Raw genomic sequence first — 24,472 nt, forward strand, 5'->3', positions numbered from 1 at the left:
ATTTACAACAATTGTTTACCGATGAATATGAAGTCAAAAATGAACAAAATGGCTACCAGACACTAAACAGCATTGAACCATTCCCTCTAATCCTAACTCATATCCACTATTGAGACTCTTCTCCTTGAAACTTTACAAAAGATCTCAGCTAATGAATAAATCAAAGACTCCACTATAATGAATTCAACAGTGATATATTACAGTCCTCAGAGGCGCACAGAATTATCTGAGCCAGCACCCAAAGCTTTGAAAAGGCCAGACAGACAGACAGGCTATTTCCTTGAGAAATGTGATCTCAATTATACTAGTTTCATGAAAGGATAGATTTTTATCACAAATCAATATTAACCCTTTAAACTCCATTCTAAACTTGTCCTGAGCAAAAAGAACATTCTTTTGTTTTACATTTTGTGACCATCATGTTGATAACCCTGCACAGGGCCAACCCACAATAGGGAGGAAAAGTTAAAATTCCTACACATGACTCTGCCCAAAATAGGTCTTCTAAAAGCAGGGAACCATGGTCAGACAACTGCTCTCTGATGACTATTGTGAGCAGCAGATAGCATAATCTTTTGATTTCTATGATCACCTATCCCAATACATGCAAACTCAAAAAGCATTTGACTCAATCATCAAATGCAGAATGAAGATATATCTGTTGAAATCTCAAAAATTTTCAAAATATCAAAATTAACAAAGGCTATCAAGGCAGATTAAAACCCACAATATTTACCAAAAGAAAACTCTCTTCCTCGTGGCTTGAAGCCCATATTGGATCCATTGGTTTGAGAATTAGTTCGAACATCTGTTGTTTGTGGTTTATTAGGACCTGCCGAAACGAACAAACATATCTATATCTATATAGTGTAATATTTAAGAGCGAGAGAGAGCATACCAGTAACGATCTTCTGAGAAACAAAAATGATGAAATATGGCAATTGATTACTAAGGAAAACAAATTTTGAGTCAACACCGGAACAAAAATTCTGTTTAGAAGTGCTTTAAAGATTGTGGAATTAAAACATAAAATACTTTAGCATCATTTAGTCATTGTCCACCCTTCTGTATTATTTGCCTTAAAACAAGTTCTCATTTCCCTCTTTGGAATGAAGGATCCAAATGTGTTGTGAAACAATCTTTGTCAGAGCCATCGTTCTTCCTATACCTTATAACGTTAATCAGAAATGAAAAATAGAACTGGTATCGTGAAGTTACATTAAGTTTTCGACATAGAGCAAAACTTAAGAGACCATTTTTAAAAATAATATAATTGTACTGTGGATGAAAGGTCTTCTGCAGTTACTTTTATAAGAATATTCCCTAAAGGAAGATTTCCTACCTTCTTCAACGGTCACCTCAATCTCTGGAACCTTTGAATTGCTTGCAGGACTTCTTGCTCTCTTTGAACTCTTTGGACTCAATGCTACAAATCAATAATACTGTTACTCTTCAGTAATGGACATACTTTATAGCTCCCAAAAGACAGTACTTGGAAATATCCCACAAACAAAATAATCTGACATATAATGTGTATTGTTTAATGGTATGCTTTATAAAAGCAAAACAATGCAGGTAAGATCACATACTTTAAAAAGTGAATGTATTGCTTGTGAAATAAGCAGATCTGAGATGCTCATTCAATATTCACTACATATTGTGAGCACCACACAAGATAAAGACAGGTAATATCTTTGGCACACTGGTTTTAAATGAAATTTAAATCTTTGGTACTTTCGATTATCTAAATCCAAAAAGTTAATTCATATTGATATTTATAAAGATCTTTATTTTGTAAATGACTTGACGGTTTCTCTAAGAAATATGTCTTATTTTTTAAATATAAAAATCCAACTTATATACTAGATGATGCTGGTAACAGCCAAATCAATGCAACCCGAGAGCTTTGTAATTTATGTCGTTTACATCCTCCAGATTTATGTTGCTGCAGATCATAAAATAAATGAATGGAATAATTAATTGGTGTGTTCTTAAGCAGATATTAATGTGTGACTTTTGTTACGTGTTTTAAAAGAATATAGGTTTTGTGTTTTTAGGAAAACCCTTTGGGCCAGATTCTTCCACCCTTGCTCATGTTAGGCAGCACCTCTATCAGTAGCCCACACTGTTTTCAAGTACTAAGCTGTTATTCAGTCAGGTAATGGAAGCAGAATTTGGGCCTCTGAAGTGAGGGCAGTATGGAATGTTTAACCTCTTACCTTTAGTGTTTACTTTACTAGCCAATCCAGCAGGCAAATAAGAAGTGACCAGCTCTGGCCTAAAAATGTAAAATATGTTTCAGAATGCAGTCTAATAAATTATAGATAAAAAAGTAGCACAGTGAATTATTTACATATTTATTGGGATTCAGACACATTTATATAAAGTCATCCATCGTAACAGTCTTTTAGATCATGAAGTATGGGCGAGTCAATGTAAAGTAATAAGAAAGTTTCAAAATCTAAGGCTAAGTACCTGGCTTTTTGCATTTACTCTAGGGGGGAAAAACGCTTCAAGAGGCAGAACGACTATCTGCCCTAGATACACATTGCACGGCACACAGCAATGAGGCAAATACACCCTATTTTGTGAAATTTAATCAGAAAGGCATGTCCTTTTATCAGAAAAAGCGAATGTGCCAAAAGAGTTCACTTTCTTTTATCTATAAAAGACATTAGGCGGCATTTAAAAACCCAAACGCCCCAGGAAGAGTGTCATATAATTTTAGTCATCAGCAGTTAAAAATAACCAAATGATAAACTTACTTTTTAACAATAAATTTGATTTTGCCACTTCCACGGACAATTCTTTCAAGGCGTGGAATTCCGAACCACGTGGGACTCCGGAAGGGGATTCCTTCTGGCAAGCCTTCCACATACAAGTACTCAGGGTTCGATTCAAACACAGGGTAGGGAACCTTCACTGCCTCTGAAAGCCCCAGGGCTTGGGCTGAAAATAAAGAGGACATGAGGAGCATTTTAGTTCAGTTGTTCTTAGTAAGGCTGGCATTTTTATTAGTGGCAGCAGCACCAGAACCGGAATCAGAAAAGGATGAGAGAAGGGGTTAAAAACAACTTTCCCGCCATCATTCCACAGTTTGGAATCACCGCATGTAGTGATTTTGCAGATCTCACAACAGTTATCAATCTAGGTCCACAGTATCTGCTACTGTTTTTTAAGAGTTCCTTTCACCCAAGGATCTGAAAGCCCTTTATGAATTTGCATAAATATAATGAATCCCCTTTTTAGAGAAACCTAGGCACAGAGAGTACGGATATGACTTGCCCCCTGTCACATAGCAAGCCACTAGCAAGAGTGGGGAATAAAACCCAAGACTCCCAGATCTGTTGTTCTGCAACATTTTGAATATTTGTTTTAATTTATTGTGCACCATAATACTCCTTGTACAGAAAATTGTTTTAAAACAGAGTAGCACTACAACACAGTTTACTTAAGATTTAACTCACCAAATTTCAGATTAAATATCTCTTCCACTTGCTTCCTTAGTTTTGTGATTCTGACATTCCAATCTTCTTTGACTGAAAATCAAAAATAGATGCATCTTGGGTTACTGAGTTATTAACGGATATTTGGGAAAAAGTGGTAGTCCTAAACATATTTATTTTATCACTGGAGTCTAACTATCAATGCAAAAATTGTCTTACTTTCTAAGATGCGCAATCACAATTTGGTATAGAAGGATTTACACATGTACTGCTTATTAAGCTAACTGAAATTATATACAGAATATGTATATAATGATGGGAAAGTATGTCTAAGCATGATTATAAATCTCTATCACTGTCCCAAGTGTATGAACTTGTCCTTCAGGACCCTGGGCAGTGGGAAGGAATTATTTTAGTGGCTTTGACACAACGGAATTATTAATGATTTTAGCTCATGAGATTAAAAATCTTTAGAACAGAATATGAAGATTTAGAGCTTTGTCATAAATTTTGACTATCAAAAATAATGTAGTCTTGCTTTTATTATAAAGGAAAGTTGGTGACAGAAAGCAAGCCAGGAGCCAATTTTCTAAATTAGGTGGAGAGGGAGGCAGGGAGCATGTTAGTGGAAATTAAAAATACTTAAATATATTCATTTTATTCCCCAACAAACAGTGCAATTATAATTACTGATCATATCCATTGAGGAGAGATAACTTGTACTGTAGAAATGAAACCAGCATTTTAAAAAAAGGCATATGTATGAAACAAGCAATATGTACACAGGATCACAGGCTCCAAATCATATTTCAAATGAACAAATTATCTGGTCCGTTTTACTTCTAACCCCCTTCAATTATAAAAAACAAAGAATGTTCATAATTTTCACCCTTTATGTTGTTTACTAATTTAAAAGAGTTCACATGGACCCCAGTCCTGCAAGCATTTAACACACAATCTTATGCATACAAGAAAGTATTTGCAAGATTGGGGCTTTAACTTGGCAAGTGAAAAAAATATACTGAACAGCTTTATTTTTAGATTTCTAGTACCACCACACAAGAAGCACAAGGGAATATTGTCTGGGCTGAACACACATGAGGGGAAGTTTTCTATCCAACCAAAGAGCACCATACTATTCTTACTAGCCAAAATAATTCTTGAATTTTTTTAAAATACAAAATCAAAATGTTGTCCCCCTAAACTATCTGGTATAGAAACTATCTTTATTTATTGTTCTGCAAAACTAACATTTTGAATTGTTCGAAAAAATTGGTATGTGTGTTCAGGGAGAGACAGTCTGCTTTAGCAACAATGGCACAGGGGACATTCTCCAGTTTTGCCTTAGGACTAATTGCCAGGAAAGAATGTTGCATCCAGTGGTTTTCACTAGCGTTTCAAGCCAAACTGAACATTTTTTCTGTGTTTATTTAACTTGTGCCCTGGATATGGCCACAGGCAAAGTTTTGTGTGTATTTACAGCACTAGTCTTTCCCAGCAGCTGATGATAGATATAGTAACCAGTGGGAAAATCAGCATGTCATTCTGATCACTCTATTAGGTTTTTTTCTTTTTAAATGGTGATTGCTGCATGCCAGTTCTTCCAGAAATAAGATGCTATGAAAACAGTTTCTTTCGTCACTGATATTGTTCATACTTATTGTTGCAGTTATCTTGTCAACCCGCCAGTTATGTTGTACAGTAGGACAATGAGCAAGGGCTTTGGCAGCAAGACTGAAACTAGATGCTACCCAACTCTGCAGTTGGCTACCCTATCTCCACATACAAGTCTTATCCCTGAAAGCCAAGAAAAATCTTCAATATGCTTTCATAAGACGTGGATACTATTGAACCGCAAACATTTGGAGGAAAAAGCGACCTGCATTCTCTGGTTAGGTAAAACCTAACATTTTTTGTGGTTCTATGGATTGAAAATTGTGAATACAGCCTCTTGACTAAATCAAACTGTGCTTTGTAAGTCATTAAAGTGATCAGGTACCAATCTGCACATACATGGTACCTCTCACCTAATGATCCCAACATGTTTTACAAATAAATTCAGTGTCATAACACTGCTGTTTGGTAGATATTGCACCCAGGTGGGTAAATGGGGGCAAGAGAAATCTAGTAAAGCAGGTTCCTAGTCCTGTGTTACAACCACTAAGGGACTCACCCTCTTATATGAAACAAGTTCTGAACTTCGTAGTGTACATAGTCATGAAATACCAATGTACTTACAAAACAACATCCCTGATCTATCATTTCCTAGCAGTTCTCTTATTTTAGGAGATTAAAAAAAGGAGGACTGAAAGAGTCATCTGGGTTCTTTTTCCTTCACTACACTTTATGGTTCTTTAAAAAAATCATTCCGGAGAAGGAGAGGCACTTTTAAAAGATGATTACGATCACACAAGACATTAAGAGCTTGCTCAAAAGCCCACTGAAGTTTACGGAAAGATGTGAAGTGACTTCCATGGGCTTTGGATTAGGCTCTAATAGAACTTCTTGAGAACTTAAGTTTCCTCTAGGTTTTAAGTCTGAACCATTCAATTTCTAAAGTGTCAGAGATTAGCTGGACACCAACCATAATGTGTTTCAGATCATTATTTTCAAGGATGGCCATACTGGTTTCTTATAAACCTTGTGAAGAGTATACCAGTATTCCCAGAAGCAAAAATAATCTTGTGCTTCATTTTCTTTAAAAAATAATGTAGTGCTCCAAAAAATTTCTCTCACACCAAACACCACCCCCTCCCTCCAACACATTTAAAAATTTTCCTACTCAGTAAAGTGAGGAAGAGAGTTAATTGTCGGTCAAGATATATTTATATCTCACACACTTGCTTTTACAAAGATTGTGGTTAATTTCTAATTTAGCAAAAATATGCAAGATTCCTTCAAGTACAAATATATTAGTTTAAAGAGAGTTTCTCTTCTGTATTTATACATATTTGGTACCACTTTAGTCATGCATAGAAGTCAGAAAAATTCATTTCATATATTTATTCTGCATATGGATATATAGATGGAACTTGCATACAGTATGCATCCTACCTGGCGTATTAGATCTTGGTTGAGTAACTTCTGTCGGACTGAGAGTTAGTAGTTCTGGCCTGTAATTAGAGAGCAGGTCATCAAATTGTTCTATACAGTATCTGAATAATGATTTTTTGTTTGTTTTATGAATCTATGTTTTGATTTTAATATTATTTATTTCAAATTGTCACCAAAATGGGCTAGCTGCTATATAGATACTTAGGAAGATTATGGCCTAAATTGCGAACACCAATTTTCTTTGCAATGTGAAATATCTTCTGTCTGCCTGATACCACAACTCAGAATGCTTTATGGTGTTATAAAGCTGAAAGCTTTTCTTTTGCTTCAATCAATCAATCTCTTGGCCTTTTCCTCTTGCTTTTTCAATTTATGGACTAAAATGTTCACCTACCTTTTGATTACAAATTTTATTCTGTTGCCCACTTGAATAATCTTTTCCAGCCGAGGGATTCCATACCAGGATGGACTCCTAAATGGAATGTTCTCTGGCAGACCCTCCACATAGAGATCACTGGGATGTGCCTCAAATTTCTGGTATGGGACAGCCTTCGGCTCAGTGCTCCCTAGGGCCTCAGCTGTTAGGATAACAGAAATTCAACAACATAAATCCAATGATCGATCAGTCCAGCCAAACATTTTGATTCAGCAAAAACTATCACAAAGTCTCTGGGCCATCACATAAACAGTAACATTAGGTCCTAGCATAGCAAAGAATATCCAAACCCACTGGACTCCAAGTTGAAGACACAGAATTTAGTGGATTAATTATCATAGTGTCTCATCTGATGTTCAGAATGTAGCCCACCAGCAATGCCGGATTGAAGATTAGTGCCAATGGGTTTGCACAGGAGAAAAAGTCAAAGCAGGATTGGGCTCAAAGCGATTTGAACTTATTTTCATACAGTATCACATTTTCAATAGTTTCATTCTTGACCTGTATATGTTCTTAAGTAGGCTGGGGGAAACAGCATTCAAATTCAAAAAGCCCAGAAATGCTCAGCTATAAATCCTAATAGTGCCACTGATGTTATACTGTACATTGAAAAATAAGCTGACTGTTTGCTTTACCACAACTAGAGAGAAAAATCCAAATACAAAAGGAATCAGAACCATAAAAGGTAACTTTACAGATGAACTTTACTGTAAATTTACCCTTTTGAATAAACATTACAGCAATAAAAGATTTATTTTTGTTTAACAGTCAGGATTTCAAGCATCTGGAAAATTTTCATTCAAGAGTTTTATCCACTCTCCGGGGTGGGAAGGATAGCTCAGTGGTTTGAGCACTGGCCTACTAAACCCAGGATTGTGAGTTCAATTCTTGAGGGAGCCACTTAGGGATCTGGGGCAAAATCAGTACTTGGTCCTGCTAGTGATGGCAGGGGGCTGGACTCTATGACCTTTCAGGGTCCCTTCCAGTTCTATGAGATAGATATATCACTTATGCCTCAGAAGGATCCAATAAAGCTTTCTTAAGGATAGCTAATATGAAATCAACCTACTATGGATTAAAAGCCACACAAGAAGTTGGAATACTAGCAGTGTACTTACCAAATTTTTTACAGAAAAGTTGATCTACCATCTTCCTTAATTTGGTGATTCGGGCATACCACTCTTCTTTCACTACAATTAACAGTAACAGAACAAAGATAACTTTCCTTAATTATTTTGATTAACTGCAAGATTGTAAAGACAAGTGACACACTATTGCTATTCACTAACACTATACAACAAAGCATGGATTATTAGTTTCCCCAACCATAAGGATATCAAGAGACGTGAGTACACCTCATTTGTCTTCATACTACTTCTATTAAACCCTTCAGTAAAACAGCAAAAGGGGGCTGGATTTAAAATCACAAAAGCAAGGACGGTTATGCTTTGCACTCCATCCTTAGCGTATCCTATGCCTACAACCACTTGAATTTGGTCCTCAAAGCAGGTGGGTGAAGAGGTTCACAACAGTTGGTGATCTTACTTTGCGGGTGACATACAATACTTTCATGCAATTGGTTAAGGATGGAATGACATCCTTAAATCTTATTTTCTGTTGCTTAATTTAAACCCTTTTTTTTTTTTTAAACACGGGTATTTAATATTTGTTTTTCTTTAAATACTAGTACACGGCCGCACAAAGAATGATACACAAGCTTCACCAATGGAGACACTTACTCCTAGGTCTCATGCCTCTACCATGGACTCAGGAACTCTCCAATATTCCCAATTCCCCTCTCAGATCAAGGTTGACAATGTGCATTTTTGGGGTTTAGGCGGCTTATATAAGCTACTATCGCTTCAAGCTACATTACAATTTATATAGACTCTTAACATTCAGCTTCAGACAATTAGCAAAACCTGACCCTGAAGTGGGGACAGGTGGTAGGATAATAATTTAATCAAAACATATGTTGAGGAAAGTAATTTTCCAATCATCATACACACAATGCTATACGTATATTTCTTAAAAAAACTCCACACACGTAAGCCTTTGTCTTCCAGGTTTGGGGGGAAAGAAACGGATGGATATGGATTATAATGTAGATAAATGCTTGCATTTATATCTTTGAGTGGAAATTTCTAGTATCTTTGAGTGGAGGCAAAAGAATGCAGGAGTTTTTAATCTATTGAGACTATTTACCATTGGAAAAAGGATCAAGTGGTAATATGAATGACCTTTCGCATTATAACAAGAGAATAGTCACATTCTCTTAGGGTACGTCTATACTTACCCGCTGGTTCGGCGGCAAGCAATTGATCCCGGAAGTGCTTGCCGTCGACGCCGGTAATCCTGCTCCGCGAGAGGAGTAGGCGGAGTCGACGGGGGAGCCTGCCTCCCGCGTGTGGACCCGCAGTAAGTACCTTTAAGTTCGAACTAAGATACTTTGACTTCAGCTACGTTATTCATGTAGCTGAAGTTGCGTATCTTAGTTCAAACTGGGGGCTTAGTGTGGACCAGCCCCTAGTAAGTCTTGCCTTATGCCAGTAGTCATGAAGATAACCAATATCACTATTAACATATTTTTGGCACGTAACAGCCTAATCCTACACTTCAGTTTAAATACATCATCAACTTAACCAAACATACTCTGATAAATATACCTCTCTAGCCACAAAAATGGTATCGACTGTGGAGACAGAAAGCCTACCCTGTCAAACTAATAATCAAATGATAACATCTCTATGTGGCCAATTTCATTTGATAGGTTAGCTCAGTAAGACTCTTAAAAGCACAATGTTCCTTGAAGTGGAGGGGGAAAAAAAAAAAAAAAAAAAGATACAGCCAGTTTAGCCATTCACATCTCATTTTACCTTCACCACCTGCGTGCAACACATTTGGTTTAAATTCAGGTTCATAAATGCATTGTTCTGGGCCTCATGTTATATTTTCTAAATACAATAATATCATCTAGCTCTTATTTAGTGCTTTTCATCAGTAGATCTCAAAGCACGTTACAAAGAAGGTCAGTAACAAAATCTGTATGTGCTTATTATAAATACATTTACAATTATGGATATGGCATAAATGGATACCCAGCATTTTTTGACCATTCCCATTTTGCAAATTTTGGTGTGGTATGTTATCAAGGATTTTGATGCCTCTTTACGAATAGAAGACATTTAATCATATTATCATATTTAATCATGTTATGCAATCCAAAAGTTTAGAAGTCCTACCTCCTGCAGCTGGTTTGTCCAGCGGTGCATCTTCTCGTGTTGAATTCAAAAGCTCATGTCTGAAAAATTAACACAAATATACATTCTTTAGCATTAACTTACCCTTTGATACGTTTTTACCAAATGGGAAGTTATAGCATACAGCTCTGTAGCAAATCCTACTCTTAGTTACCGCTGTGGGACCAGAACAGTATTCAGAATCCGCAGTATACTGGTTCTAGTCAATACCAAACCCTGAAGGCTATTACTACAGCTTGTCAGAAGAATTGTTGACAAATAGTATTTTGCTGAGATATGCAGTTCTGTTGAAGCCAAAACGTTTCACAGACACATACAAACTTTGATGGGAAGGCTTCTGGTGTCCAGAGTGGACTCTCCAATCCCCGTCACAGAAAGGGGCATAAAGAGACTAATCAAAAACCTGACCTTTTTGATGCAAAAAAGATGTTTCAATCTTAATAATTATTTGTATTACTGTAGCACCGAGGTGCCCTAATCTTGGATCAGGACCGCACTGTACTAGGGACTGTACGAACACAGAACTAAAAGTCTCTGCTCCAAAGGGCTTACAATCTAAGTCCATACAATTTCATTTAGCAAAGTGTTCAAGGAAGTTCATTCTTAAATTTTTTGTTTTTCTTCCCATGCGGAATGAAAAAAGGTTTTCAAGCCTCCAATGTTGCCGTGATAAAGAATGCTTGTTTTCCAGCCAGCTCTGGTTACTACACACAATAAAAGTAATGGAAAGGTAACAGAATTGCTGTACTTGATTAAGGATCCTTGTCTTGTGACCAATTTAGGAAGAGTGGAAGATAGTCTATGAAAAGCAAAATCTCCATTCAGAGTCCCCCCTCCCCCCCCAAGTTCGACAAAGGTAGCAGATCTCAAAGATAATAATCAGTTGCAGAACAGAGTCTGTGCTCTCATTGCAGCCTCATCTTACTTTCCTGTGGACACCCACAAAAGGCTTTGCACAGATATCAATGAAACATAGAGCCTGGAAATCTGGGAAACTAACACCAATGCTGAAGGGAACGCAACATATGGAAACAAAACATTTTCCTCTTCCGCTAATTATGGTCTTGATCCAAAGCTCATGGCAGTCAATGGAGGGACTTCCATTAACAGCATTAAACATGTAAAAATGGCAGTTGTCCTGTATCTTAGCTTCATTTATGTTACTTGCTCTATCACATCTGACTGAAGTGAACCACCAAGCTATTAATGGTGAATGTCACACAGTACCAGTCACTGGACAACTCGAGACAATATGCTGATAGGAAAAACAGAAGAACAGAACCATAAAAACTTGAAATTCACACCTAGATCCTCAGCTGGTATAAACTGGTATAGCCCCAAAGTCAATGGAGTTATGCCAAATTACACCAACTGAGGGTCTGGCCCATGACGTTAGAGAAAATTCTTCACCAATTGAGATCTTGTACAATCAGCATTGTGGTGTCAAATCTGTGCCCGAACAATGCTTTAGTGGTTTGACAGAAAAAATTACTTCTTGCTAACACTACAAAACCATCTGTTGGTGGTAATCAATTTGGAAATTCTCAGAGACAGTGAAGAATTTTGGTTAGAGCACAGTATGAAGAAAGGAAGAGTGAAAATAAATGCAAAGCTCCTTACTTCTTAATCACAAACCGTATCCGCTCCTTGGCCAGCAGTATCCTCTCAAGGCGTGGGATCCCATAGGTAGATGGCCTCCTGAAGGGAATTCCTTCTGGAAGTCCTTCCACATACAAGTCTTCTACATGCGACTGGAAAAGCGGGTACGGGATAGACACTGGACCTTTTGCTTTTATAGCTTGAGCTTTAAGATAAAAGAAAAATAAAAACATTAGCATAGCTCATCACCTTATCTAACCTATTTGCTTGGTACTAATCTGAATAATATAAATACAAACAGATAAGCAGGCAATAAATGCTTATTATCACTCTGAACACCTAACCATTCTATTTATGATTTATTTACAGTGGGAACGTCTCCCATTCTCTCATATACACCCCACAAGTGAAGTCTTTTTTCCTCTTTTCCCATTTCTCAGCAAAAATTTAGCAGCAGAGACTGCACCTGTTACCGTGAGGTTTCATCTTACTTTGGTTTCATTTTCTAGTACATTGTAGAATATCAAATAATCAAAACTACAAACCAAGTACATTTTTCGACGCATTAATTCTGAGTTTGCCAACATGGTAACAAAAATTCAGTAATTTATAATGGGCTTCCAGTCTTTAGAATGACTTTAATGAAGTTCTACTTTATTTCAACTGTTAAGGAATTGACTGATGGCGCTAACAATATATTTCTGATAAGGCCAAGAACAAAAATGTGGTCCAAAAACAACCGGTCTTCAAAAATAAAAAGCCAATAGCTCATTCATTGGTAGCATAGTCAGAAAAAAACCTCAGTATGCCTTTACAAGAAGAAGAACATTAATCCCAAGAATTCTCTGTTACCAACAAAACTGTTTGGTGTATTTTGTTGTTTGGGGTTTAGCTATGAACATTAGAAGCAAGGTTAACTAGGGAGAAAGTGTTTTATGGACCAAAATCTGCTCTGGGGTAACTGCATATACAATGCACTGACTTTAATGATGTATCTAAGGGCAGAATTTGGCCCTGAAAGTGCAGACAGTAACGCAAAGAAACCATCCTTCTAAGATACAATCTACACTGCAAGACAAACCATGAGGCTTCTCAAGGAAATTTAGAGTTAATGATGACACTGCATACATAGCTACAAAACCAGTTAAGTATTTCAAGACACGATGCTTTATACAGTCTATATTGACGCATAGCATCTTAGAACAACAGATAAGTTCATTAAGGGAGAGCACCATGTACCAGCTGCAACTCTTTTCCTAACTCCTTGTATTGCCTAGATATTGCACAAGACTCAGTAGTGAAATTTCATGCTGTAGGCCTGATTCTGTACCCTTTACAGTTAATAGGAGTTTTGTCATGGATTCCAGTAGCATCAGGATGAGGTCCAGTTAAGTGATCCACTAACTACAAGTGCAGCAATCTGAGTTAAGGCCAAATCAGAGTAATCTCAGCTGCGTTAATGACTTCTGAAAGTATATGGTGGCCAGGGCACTTTCTCAAGTGACATAATTCAATGTGGACGCAGCCAGTCAGACATAGGCTGTGTTCAAAATAATCAAGTTAGCTGTACACCAAATGCTTAATCACATTTTATATATGGGGAAGAGCCAATCGAGTATTTAAGGGCATTTAAATACACATTATTTGAAGTCCTCTTTGAAAGAAACATATTATTATTTCAGGCAGCCCAATGTGCAAGTTACACAAAAGAGGAAACTTTGAAAATATTGTTTATTAGTCCTATATTCTGCATAAGGTTATAAATATGATAGAAAATTTTAGGAAGATAGTCTAGTTTGAACACAGTTGTCGCTAATATGGTTTCAACCCTAGTATATATAGGCCCAAACTGGAACGGGACATCTGGAGAAATTTTTAGGAAATGGCATATTCAGAGATGATCTCCACAGAATGATCACATGGCAATCCATGAAACTTGCCACATATTATATTAATCCTTCATTAGGGAAGTTTTATTACAATACTAGAGGTCTGCCAAGTAAATCAGTGGGTGAGTGGTGAGAAGCATCACAAACCCAAGGGAACAGCTTCAGAAGGAAAGAAATGTTTGTAAACTACAAATGGCCATAGGGAAACAAAGATAAAGGTGCAACACCAAAATTCCGAAGGGCAGATCACTACAAGGCATCAACCAAAAACAGATTTAAAATAATAACGAGAATGTTATTTAAATAAATAACTAACAACAGGTAAGTTTTTACAAGTCGAAATCTTTATTTTTCTTAAATCAATAAAATGTTTAGCAGATTCTCTTATCTCCAGACAGAGCAAAGACATAATCAGCAGTACAGTCTGCAGTGAAGTTTCTTGATTTGGATCCTTACAAGGTTTGGTATTCAAATTCTACCATAACTAGATTTTCATTTTGCAAATTAATCTGTATTCGCCAGCTAAGGAATTGCGTTTACACTATAATACATTTGTACATTTACTTTACATCCAAATACAAAAAAGAGAATACTCAAAGTGTCAGTAGTAAATAATAATGACTGACATTTGTAAAGCACCTTTCACCTAGAAATCCTGAGTAATATTACAAAGAATAGGCACAATACTGGACATCCACAACTCATTGAAATGTAGGAGATATGCATACATACAGGAGGACAGAATTTGATTCTGAATATGGGATCACTTTACCCTTCGCTGATATGCAGCCACTTCTAGGACAGAAGGTGACAGATTTTGAAGCATGCACCATAACCTCAAGTATCAATTCAGACAGATGGCTGCAGGACTGTCCTTCACTAACTGAAACTATCAGACTCTTTCAAGGAGGCTAAATGCAACCACCAAATTTAAAGTTAGGTGGTGCCACTGGGACTACAACTCCCCTCCACAGCAAAACCAGATATTATAAGCCAGATTCTCAGCTGATTTATATCTGTGTAGCACCACTAAAATCGGGCCAATTTAGTTAGCCATCATTTGAGTTCAATGGTGCTATGCAGATTTATGCCAGATGAGAATCTGGCCCTGGATATTTAATGACTAAGTGGTCACGACTCCAGTTTTGAATGACATCCAAAAAGATACTCCCATTTTTAACAGTAGATGGGTACCAGAAAAAAATATCAATTTCAAAGAACGTAATAACCTTTGCCCCTCTGTCAACAAATGCAGTTGGTCGCCTCTCTTGTACAGTCACAGAAATGATTCTGACTGCAACACATGACAATCAGCCTCACAGTCGGACACATGCACTCCCTTCTCCTTTTAGGGATCACATGATTGTTGCTTCATTTTAAAAACAAACACTCTGCCATCCACAACAGCAAAGAAGCAAATAATTACCATAGGAAGGGCCTTCCAAGTAACAGATCTAAATATTACTTTATGTAAGGACTTGATTTATTGCTAGTAAGAGTAAAGGTCAGAACTTTCAAATGGGGATGCCTAAGATTAGAGTTTATTGGAGATCAGAATGCTCTGCATGATTGAAGAATAAAGTTACTTAGGTGCCTAACCTCAGGCACCCAAGTTTGAAAATCCTGGCCCACGTGTTCATAAAGAGCTATTTTCTCCAGCTTTAAGTCTTGTATGAAATTAAACCCTTCAGTGCTGTCAGTCCTGGCATGTTCCAGAGCCAAAAACAGGATGCATGCCAAAAAGTTGAGACTTCCGCTGTCAAAGGGCTAGAGGCAATTGTTTGGAAAGGAGTTTGTTAACACATACCATATTTTCTTTCAAATAATTCTTCAACCTGCTTTCTCAAGTCTGTAATTCGGGCATTCCATTTCTCTGTAAGGAAAAAAGGAGGACACGTTAGACTACAAATGAGATCGAGCCTTTACAAAGAGTGTTTTGCTATGAATTCTGGAATAAACAGTATGTCTTTATAGCTCACACGCACACAGATTCATGTGGGGGTGTGATACACACTCTACATCTCAATATATATATATATAGGGGTCTGGTACACACTCTACATCTCAATATACATGTATATCAAAGAAATAGGATAGAATAAAATGTTTAAGATTACCTCCAAAACTTGTGCAGATGTTAAACCAAGTTTAAAAAAATTAAAGAACAAAAATGGGCTAAAATTAGTCCAAAAAATGGGTTTTCTTCGACGTTTCAGTCAGCAGCTCACACCACCATCAGGGGTAAAGTCAATTTTCAGCAGCTATTGACAGTTATTTAAATCCAGAGCCTGAGAAGCTTAATTAGGAAAGCTTGATAAAGTTTACATCGAGTACATGAAGCTGTTTTGGTGCAAATCTGTAAAACTACATGGGTCAGGAGGCATCATGCCATCCTCTTCATTAATCCAGTATTTGCCAAAGTCCTGATGTTGGCTGGATTTGCAAGTCATCCATACAATTCCTATTTCTGAAAGAAGATGCAGACTGCAAGACAGACGTTATCCAAATCCAGTTGTGTGTTGTACGGTGAACTGGATTGAACCGCAATATTTTTAAACAGTTTAAGTTCTGTGACAGAAATTGCATCTTGTTCTCATATCAATTCAATACCTTTAGGAAGAGACTACTGGCTTTTTGAAGATGGTGCCAGCTGCTGGCTGGCTTTTAGTGACTACTAAGCAAGCATTTTTGTTGCCTGTATGTAGAGTAGACTTTTCTGACCTCTCCAGTTACAAGCTCAAAGTCAGACTGACACGTTTAGCCATTACACCTCCTTTTGCTGAAAATCTTTCTCTCGTGTAAAAGGAGATACAGAGTTCAGTTTCAAGTCTATACCAAAATCTGTTTTAAGTATCAAATCTCCTATTGGAAAATACATACAGCTTCAGGGGTTATAATTGATTTTTATATGCAATTTCTTGGATGTCAACCTGTGTATTTCAAGCTTAGGTAAGAACAAGGCCTTGTCCACATGGCAAACTTTTTTGGAATAACTAATTTTTTCAGGATAAATGCCCTTGTGGCCATACAAACTCCTCCCCCCCCCCCAAATTATCTGGTATCTCATCCTGCACTCATCAATCTGCTTTGGATTTAGCGATTCACAGGAGAATCTCTGCTGGGGACTCCCCATTCTTAAGCACTAGACCTGGTGGGACCTGCATGGACTGTTTTGGGATGGTGGCCTTGGAAGTACCCAAGAGACCATCAAAGGCACCCAAGCAACCCTGGACCTAATCCAGGAGATTCTCCCAGACAGCCAAGATCTCTTTGTCATGCCAAACCCTGAGCCAGAGACCCAAGAACCAGAGAAATCCAGGCAGAAAGCCAGCCTGAAACTGCTGTATAGGGAAGAAATACTACTAAGTATTAGGTACTGTAACACAATACAACTATCTAAGGAGATTTCTTAAACAACTGTGTTCCAGGTGTTGGCTGGATGCTGCCATTTTGGGTGGAGTCTCTGCCTAATCAGCTCTCCCCAACCTTCCTTTAGTGTCCTCAAAATGGCATCTTCCCTTTAAGCCCTAAAAGGTTTATTCCACTGAAATATCAAATTCCATAACCACTGGCCAAACATACCACTCATTGTCCCATCCCCCTTCCTGTGTGATTCTCCAAGATGGTGGTACTGCAGGGGTTAAAAGAAAAACCAAACACATTTCAAAGCTGGTTTATTTTAACAGCAGATACAGTAGGAGAAAAAGCCACAGAAAAAGTAGTTTGGTTCACAGTTTAATCAGTGCCCCAAGCTTTTAGCTACCTTTACATTTTATCACGAAAATTGCCAAAATTAGGCTAGACACATTTCAAAATGCATAGGGATTATAAAGCATTCATGGCTAATTTTCATCTGACCTTCAATATTAACCACCCCTTAATTTTAAACCAATTACTGCAAAAGTCTCCTTATTTTGTAGTGCTCCTGATCTGCATGAGTTATAAAAACAGAATGTAAAGCAAAGATAGTCCTCTGTTTGGCATGCATATTGTAAACCAATGCAGCTTCTTTGGGGCTGCCAAGATAGATGGCATTTCTCTTCCTCTCCTGGACCAACTTAGGGCATGGGGGCACCATCCTAGGAAACAATAGCACTGCATAGTTCACTGGTTTGCCCACTGACTTTGAACAAAGCCATCCTCTATGTATTGGGAACACACCTAAGGGTAACACGCTCCAGTAAGGGTTGCCTATAGAGGCGCACATCCAATTACTAGCCTGCCCCCTCCCCCCGCATCTTCCATTACCCACCAATCTCCCAGCCAGCACTGATACAGAGGTCCTACAGGAAGGGGAAGGTGGAAAATGTCCACGCTCACCCCAGACTGGGAAGAGCAGATAGCAATGGCATTCCAAAAAATGAGGAATATCAACTTACTGTTGTCATGGAGAACACTATCTACTTGCACCTTTTCTCTGTCCTCCCTACCATATGAAATGCCACCGTCCTGATAGACAGGGAGCCTTAATCAGCTGAGCATCTGAAAAGTCTCTGCGTGATGCAAAAGATGACGTGGAAGAATATGTTCTCAGATACATCTCTGCTAAGATGCATTTAACATGAAAAACTCAGTTGAGAAATCTTTCGCCCATAAAAACATCACTTCCTAATAAAATGTTCCCTCTCTCCCTCTCTCATGCACACCCACCCACCATTCATTTGGTTACAGTATATTCATTTTCTATCCATTGCACTCTGGCTTCAAAGTAGGAGCACAATGTTTCCCTTGACACAGTTTCCCCAACCAGTTGTGGCACATTAGAGGCACCGTCTCTGGCTATTCACATTGAGAAAAATCTCTCCGCCATCAGTGAGGATTTCTCTCTTGCTCTCTCAGATGCTGGGCAAAACACAGCAAGCACCTATCTCACAGGGCAGATATGGCTCACAAGCATCCGGTCTTGTTAGGATATAAGACAGTTCCACTTTCCCTTCCATCTTTCAAAAGCACATTCCACTGTCATACCGTAGCTACTCAGGGTATAGTTAAACTGCATCCTTCTCCTGTCCATGTGTCCAGTAAAAGGCTTCGAAAGGAAGCAGAGGATAAGCTGGGTTTCCCAGAATGACAGGAGGAATCGCAACACTATTAACGTCCATAGTGGTCCTGGGAGCAAAAGTTCCTTTTTTCATTGGAGTAAACAGGGCTGAGTTTCTCCAGTTCCTGGCAATTTTGAACTTGCCAGACTACCCTATATTATTATCGGTGAACCTTCCACAGTGATCAACCAGGCCTTGCAGCACACCACGGACAAATACCTTTTTCTGATGAAGTCTGAGGGGCAAAGAATTGATACATGGGTCCCATCAATAGTCCCAATACAATGTGGGAATGCCATTTGTGCAAATCCATCAATAACCTCCTGTGCACTCCCAAGCTTTATGACATGGCCCAACAGCACCTTGTCAATAGCACTGCACACTTCCATGAGAACAGTCCAGACAGTTGATCTGCCAACACCAAACTGGTTAGCTACTGACTGGTAGAAATAAGGGCCGGTGAACTTCCAAAGGGTTTTGGCTGTACACTTCTCAATGTGAAGGGGAACCCCCCTGTTGGTGTTCCACCACTGAAACTCCAGGGGGAGGCTTTGCACAGATTTCTAGAAAAGTATCTTTTGTCATTCTGAAGTTCTGCAGCCAGTGCTGGTCATGCCAGTTCTGCATCATTATCATGTCCTGCCCGTAAGCGTTAAGTTTGCTGAGTGCAAAAGCGGTGCTCCATTGAGTAGAGCCGCTTCAGGAAAGTGTCATGCAGAAGTAACAGCTTTATTTCAAACTCCTCCTCGACCCATGCGGCTGTGGCTGTCTCGCAACCCATCCAAAGCCATGAACACCAACAGAGAGGTGCAGCAGCTCCTTCACATTCATGACAGTCAGGATCATGGTGTTCGGCACGTTTTCTCCACGCTGTCTGATAGCAGTTTGAAAATGGTACTTGCCTCACAAGACACAGGTGAGCCAGGGGAATTGTTTAGTCTGAGCCCAAATCCTAGTATGTTCTGGTAGGCATCCCACAATATGCTATGAGAAAAATCCCAGAGTGCATACAGCCTAATGGCAGAACACTGGACTGAACACTACACTATGCATCTGTCCAGCACGCTGTGTGGCTAATTAAAAAAAAATCACAGTGCTCTGTGGACACCACGATCCAAAAGGGAAGTAGCTTAAGCCAGAATAAACAAAGCATGTGGATGCACTCTTTCGCTACAGTTACTCTGTATGTGTTATAACAGAAAAACCAATGTTAAAAAAAAAAAATCACTTTCCCATGGAGACAAGGCCTAAGCCAGGCTACTCACCATGAAGGAGTCCCCCTTCTTTTCCCCAGCATGGCTCCCCTTGGCACACCTTTGCTGTGTCACTTGAAATGTGGAGAGAAACTGACTAGGACTGGCTCCTGACCTAGGACCTCCAGTTATCCATTAAGCTAAAGTGAAAGTGACCGGCCTCACTCTTTTTTCAGATTTTCTCTCAAGAGGTCAGACGAGAAAATGGCTAAACTGATTTCTACTTCATGTTATCTTATTTCTAATGTTGATATTATTCAGGTTTCCTCCTCTCCACCACAATGGCTTCCAAATGGTTTATAAAAGCTACAACTTTGGTTAGTCCAAATTTTGGTGAGAGGAACATTTTACAGGTGAACAAATACAGGTGGCTGACAACTGTTTGCTCTGCAGCAATATATCTACAAAGAAATATAGGCTGTTAACTGAATGCCTCTACTTATCTCTTCAAAAGTCCCACAACCTGATGTTATCTAGAGTCATCAAGAAGAAACCTTTTCAGGAAGCAAATGACAGAGAGAAACTTGAATTTGAATCTTACCAAAATTGAATTCTCTCACTTTTCTTCTCCCAGCATTGGCAGCCTCATTTGCTGACTCAGTGTTCTTCGGTCTCTTGTTGGGTGGTAAGTAGTCCTCATCATCTTAAAAATAAAGAGGAGATGCATCACTGATGCTTTTATCCAGACAAGTATTTTACAGCGTTGGCCCTGTTTTGGAGTTTCAGAGTTCTAATAGAAGTATCAATCAGTGCCTTATTAAGGGCCCAAATCTGCAACCTTACTCATGTGAGCACTTCTAGATTTAAAGAGTATCTGGCTGTGTTAAAACTACTTAGGAGAGTAAGGGCCCCAGGATGTAGCATTTCTACATCTAAATAGTAGTATTTATTTCACGTTTTCCTGGAGAAGATGTTAAATGAAGCAAGAACTAAGCGGTGTTCTGAACATATGCTTGGTCACAAAGTCATCATGGGACAGCAAAAGTAAATTAACATTTACTAAACATTTATCTGATTGACTAGAAAATCTATCCACTGAAGGTACGCCTATGTTGCATAGACTACACCAGCATAGCCCCATAAGGTAGATGCATCTTACACTGCCCAAAGAAGTTTTTCCTGTCAGCACAGGAACACCATCTCCCCAAATGACATTAGCTACGTTGATGGAAAAACTCTTCTGTTGACATAGCTGCATCTACACTGGGGGTTTGTCAGCATAGTTATGTTGGTCAGGGATGTGTTTTTTTACATCCTGGCCAATGTAGCTATGCCAATATAACTTTGAGTGCAGATCAGGCCTAAGTCTTGAAATGCACTACCCAAATTTAGGGCCTACACAGGACTAAAGTAAGCTCTACAGGCTCTTATGGTACATATGTCCCTGCAGAAGAGCTCCACAGAAATAGAGCTTCAAAGCAGTATAACCCTGTGAGCAGGGCCGGCTCCAGGCACCAGCAAGCACGTGCCTGGGGCGGCACGTGCTAAGGGGCGGCATTCCGTCCATTCTTGGGGCGGCAGAGTCCGGGCAGCCTTTTTTTTTTTTTTTTTTTTGCACTTCAGCAGTTCGGGCAGCGGCAGTCCGAGCGGTTTTTTTTGTTTGTTTGTTTTTTGCTTGGGGCGGCAAAAATGGTAGAGCTGGCCCTGCCTGTGAGACATGAACGAGTTTCATTTAACAAGAGCTCGGAAAATCAGGGGTTGTTCTGAAGTTTTTAAATTCCAGTAGATTCATGGGTATAGTTGCAGCAAGCAGGAAATAAGACCCTTTGACTCTCTCATTTCTGTGCTATAAGGCTCCCTTCTCCAGAGTCTAGTTATGCTCCTGAGGCCAAATTCACCTTACGGACAGAAAATGCAGTTAAGGAAAGCAGTTGATAAAGGTCTCAGGTCTTTCTGCTCTGATGAAAGAGGTTTAGCAACCCAACAAACAAATCCAAAACTATGCCAGAACTTTGACTTTTTTCATGTTATTAAGTCTTATAACAAAATCCTTTTACATTTGCAATATTTGCAATCCTAGATAAGAAAACTTGATAATTAGAAAAAGAAAACTGAAGCCAGTCTCATACTAGAGATAGAATTTTCCCCAGGATATCTTGAGTATATTCCATTTGGAAAGCACAGTGTATATTTTTATTTGTAGCCACTCGTCTCTCTTTGGCTCTGTGATAGGAGTCAACTTTTCAGTGTGGTTTTACTTGTATGGCAGAGGACTTCCAATCAGTCTTCTAGTACAAAAGCAACATGTAATTGCTTGAGTGACACTACACTACTTTCACTGAACACACTTATTACAAATTAGAGGCTGAAACAACTGTTATCTTGCCAATAGATTTTTAATCAGCATCAGACAATTAGTTTAAAGCTTCAGTTACAGTACTTGTACATGCAACTCATGAATCCTTTCTACAAGCGTGTCTTTAACTAGGAACTTGTATGTGACTAAAATGCCTCTCTTTTTTAAGAATGAATATGTCCTTCATAGTCTTAAATTTTACCTTGCAGTTAGAGTAATGAATATTTTGTACTATTAATGCAAAAAATGCTTGAAAAAATTGACAAAAGATTTAATCACCATGTTTTTGATATGTTGTGTTTTTACTGAACTTCTTGGAGTAAGTGTGCTTATATGGTAGTTCTCAAATTTATTCTACTCTAGGTAGTGGGTGAAAGAAAACATCATGCATACTCAGCCAGACAATTGTGAAAGGCTTTTGTTACCAAGAGAACCCAAAAAGATTGGAATTCAGGAGTTGGCAAAACTAACCTTCAATGGTAACCTCAACTTCAGGGTCCTCACTTGTCTCAGAAGGGGCATGCTGAGAAGAATCTGAGGACAAAAACAAATCGCAAAAGAATTTCAGAATGGCACATGCACTCTGAAGTACTTTTACCCAAGCATTCAGCAATTTAGTGTTCACACTGCCACTTGTCACAGAAGCCTAATGGCATATTAATATGTTTGTTGCACACTGAATTAAAAAAACCCAAGAACAAAGACACTACCACAAGCCTTTAAGCATTTCTAGACAAAGGTGAGGAGGTGAGGATTATACGTGCTAAATTGCATGTGCAGCAGTGCAGAGAGCTGGCATTAATGACATAGGAAATTTCTTATTCCTGGCTTAATAGGATTCATGTAATCATAAATAATTCCTCATTGTTATCAAGGATTACTTAAAAATGTAAAAAAGGCTTTGTGCCCTAATAGATTATAGATTTTCTGCCATCATTCATAAGATACTGGCAGACTTGTTCCGGTTGTGCTAAAATAATTTTCATTACAGATTACAATGTTAACAGTGGAAAAATGATGGGAGAGTCAAACTGACCTCAGTGGGGCAACATGCATCAGTATAGTCAACAGGATTTGGCTTAACAGTATCGAGTGGGGAAAAACATATACAGTGGATACATTTTAAAAAAAGGAAGCTGATTCTTGTTTGAAATGGTTAAGCTTTATGCAGATTCTCTAGTTAGAAGGCACTATGTTTGTACACCTGGATTAACACTGTTTTTGAGATCTCTAAGCTAGAAGCATAATCAAGTGTTTTGTTTGGTAGTCAGTAGGGAGCAATCTCCCTTCATCATTGCTTTTCATTTTATATCATATAGTGATCAGCAACAGCTACTGTAACATATTAAATAGAGCACATCACATATGTCAAATCTATCACCTGGTTCAGAAAAACTTTTACACTTGTTCCATTTAATTCATGAGTAACACAAATAACTGGTAAACTCAAAGGACAAAGAGGATTATGATGTCCTGGTCCTTTAGCCACAGAAGATCAGACAAGCAGTCCATCTAGTCCAGTATCCAGTGTCTGACATCCTTCAGAGGAACATGCAAGAAGTCACATAGTGGACAGTTATGAAATAGTATACCCAGAAGAGTAGAGTCATTTCTTCTTAAACCTTGTCAATTAGTGGTTGGCTTATTCCCTGAAGCAAGTCTTATATAATGCAACCTGTAGATATTACCAATATAAAATAGATAAACCTTTTTGATCTCGAAGCACCTCTTGGCCTCAATGACAACTTTGTGGCAACAAGTTCCAGATGTTACGGGGGGGTGGTGTGTGTGTGTGTGTTTTTCAAAAAATCATCTTTTCTATTTTAAATGTGTTACCATTCAGTTTCACTGACTGCCTCCTTCTACTTGTTTTAAAGCAGTGGTTCTCAAACTTTTTTACTGGTGACCCTCTGAGTGCGACACCCGTTATAAATGAAAAACACCTTTTTACATATTTAACACCATTATAAATGCTGGATGCAAAGCGGGGTTTGGGGTAGAGGCTGACAGCTCGCAACACTCCCAAGTAATAACCTCATGATCCCCTGAGGGGTCCTGATCCCCAGTTTGAGAACCCCTGTTTTAAAGGGTAAATTTACCTCTTATATACCAGGCATATTTTTCATATACCAGACATACTATCTATTTATATAACATTAGAATATTTTCACTACTATTTTGTCTATCATTCTTTATA

General features: G+C 38.4%; 1 protein-coding gene across 3 annotated transcripts in view; it reads right to left on the reverse strand.

Annotated features, from left to right (window-relative positions):
* The window catches only part of GTF2I (general transcription factor IIi), an 80,274-nt gene that overhangs the window by 14,181 nt on the left and 41,621 nt on the right, over positions 1-24,472 (reverse strand). For all 3 annotated transcript variants that reach the window (XR_004643367.1, XR_004643366.1, XM_034752230.1), the window contains exons 12-24: positions 22,747-22,809; positions 20,521-20,622; positions 15,492-15,557; positions 11,817-12,000; positions 10,179-10,237; positions 8,055-8,126; positions 6,895-7,078; positions 6,501-6,559; positions 3,468-3,539; positions 2,766-2,949; positions 2,220-2,278; positions 1,343-1,426; positions 737-832 (exon numbers count right to left, since the gene is read on the reverse strand). Coding sequence is in view for 1 of the 3 variants with exons in the window: in XM_034752230.1 (XP_034608121.1) it covers positions 737-832; positions 1,343-1,426; positions 2,220-2,278; positions 2,766-2,949; positions 3,468-3,539; positions 6,501-6,559; positions 6,895-7,078; positions 8,055-8,126; positions 10,179-10,237; positions 11,817-12,000; positions 15,492-15,557; positions 20,521-20,622; positions 22,747-22,809 (1,284 nt within the window). In the remaining 2 variants the exon portion in view is untranslated. The remainder of the gene's footprint in view (positions 1-736; positions 833-1,342; positions 1,427-2,219; positions 2,279-2,765; positions 2,950-3,467; positions 3,540-6,500; positions 6,560-6,894; positions 7,079-8,054; positions 8,127-10,178; positions 10,238-11,816; positions 12,001-15,491; positions 15,558-20,520; positions 20,623-22,746; positions 22,810-24,472) is intronic.

The sequence above is a fragment of the Trachemys scripta genome, chromosome 18, assembly GCF_013100865.1.
Source record: "Trachemys scripta elegans isolate TJP31775 chromosome 18, CAS_Tse_1.0, whole genome shotgun sequence".
NCBI classification, from domain to species: Eukaryota; Metazoa; Chordata; order Testudines; family Emydidae; genus Trachemys; species Trachemys scripta.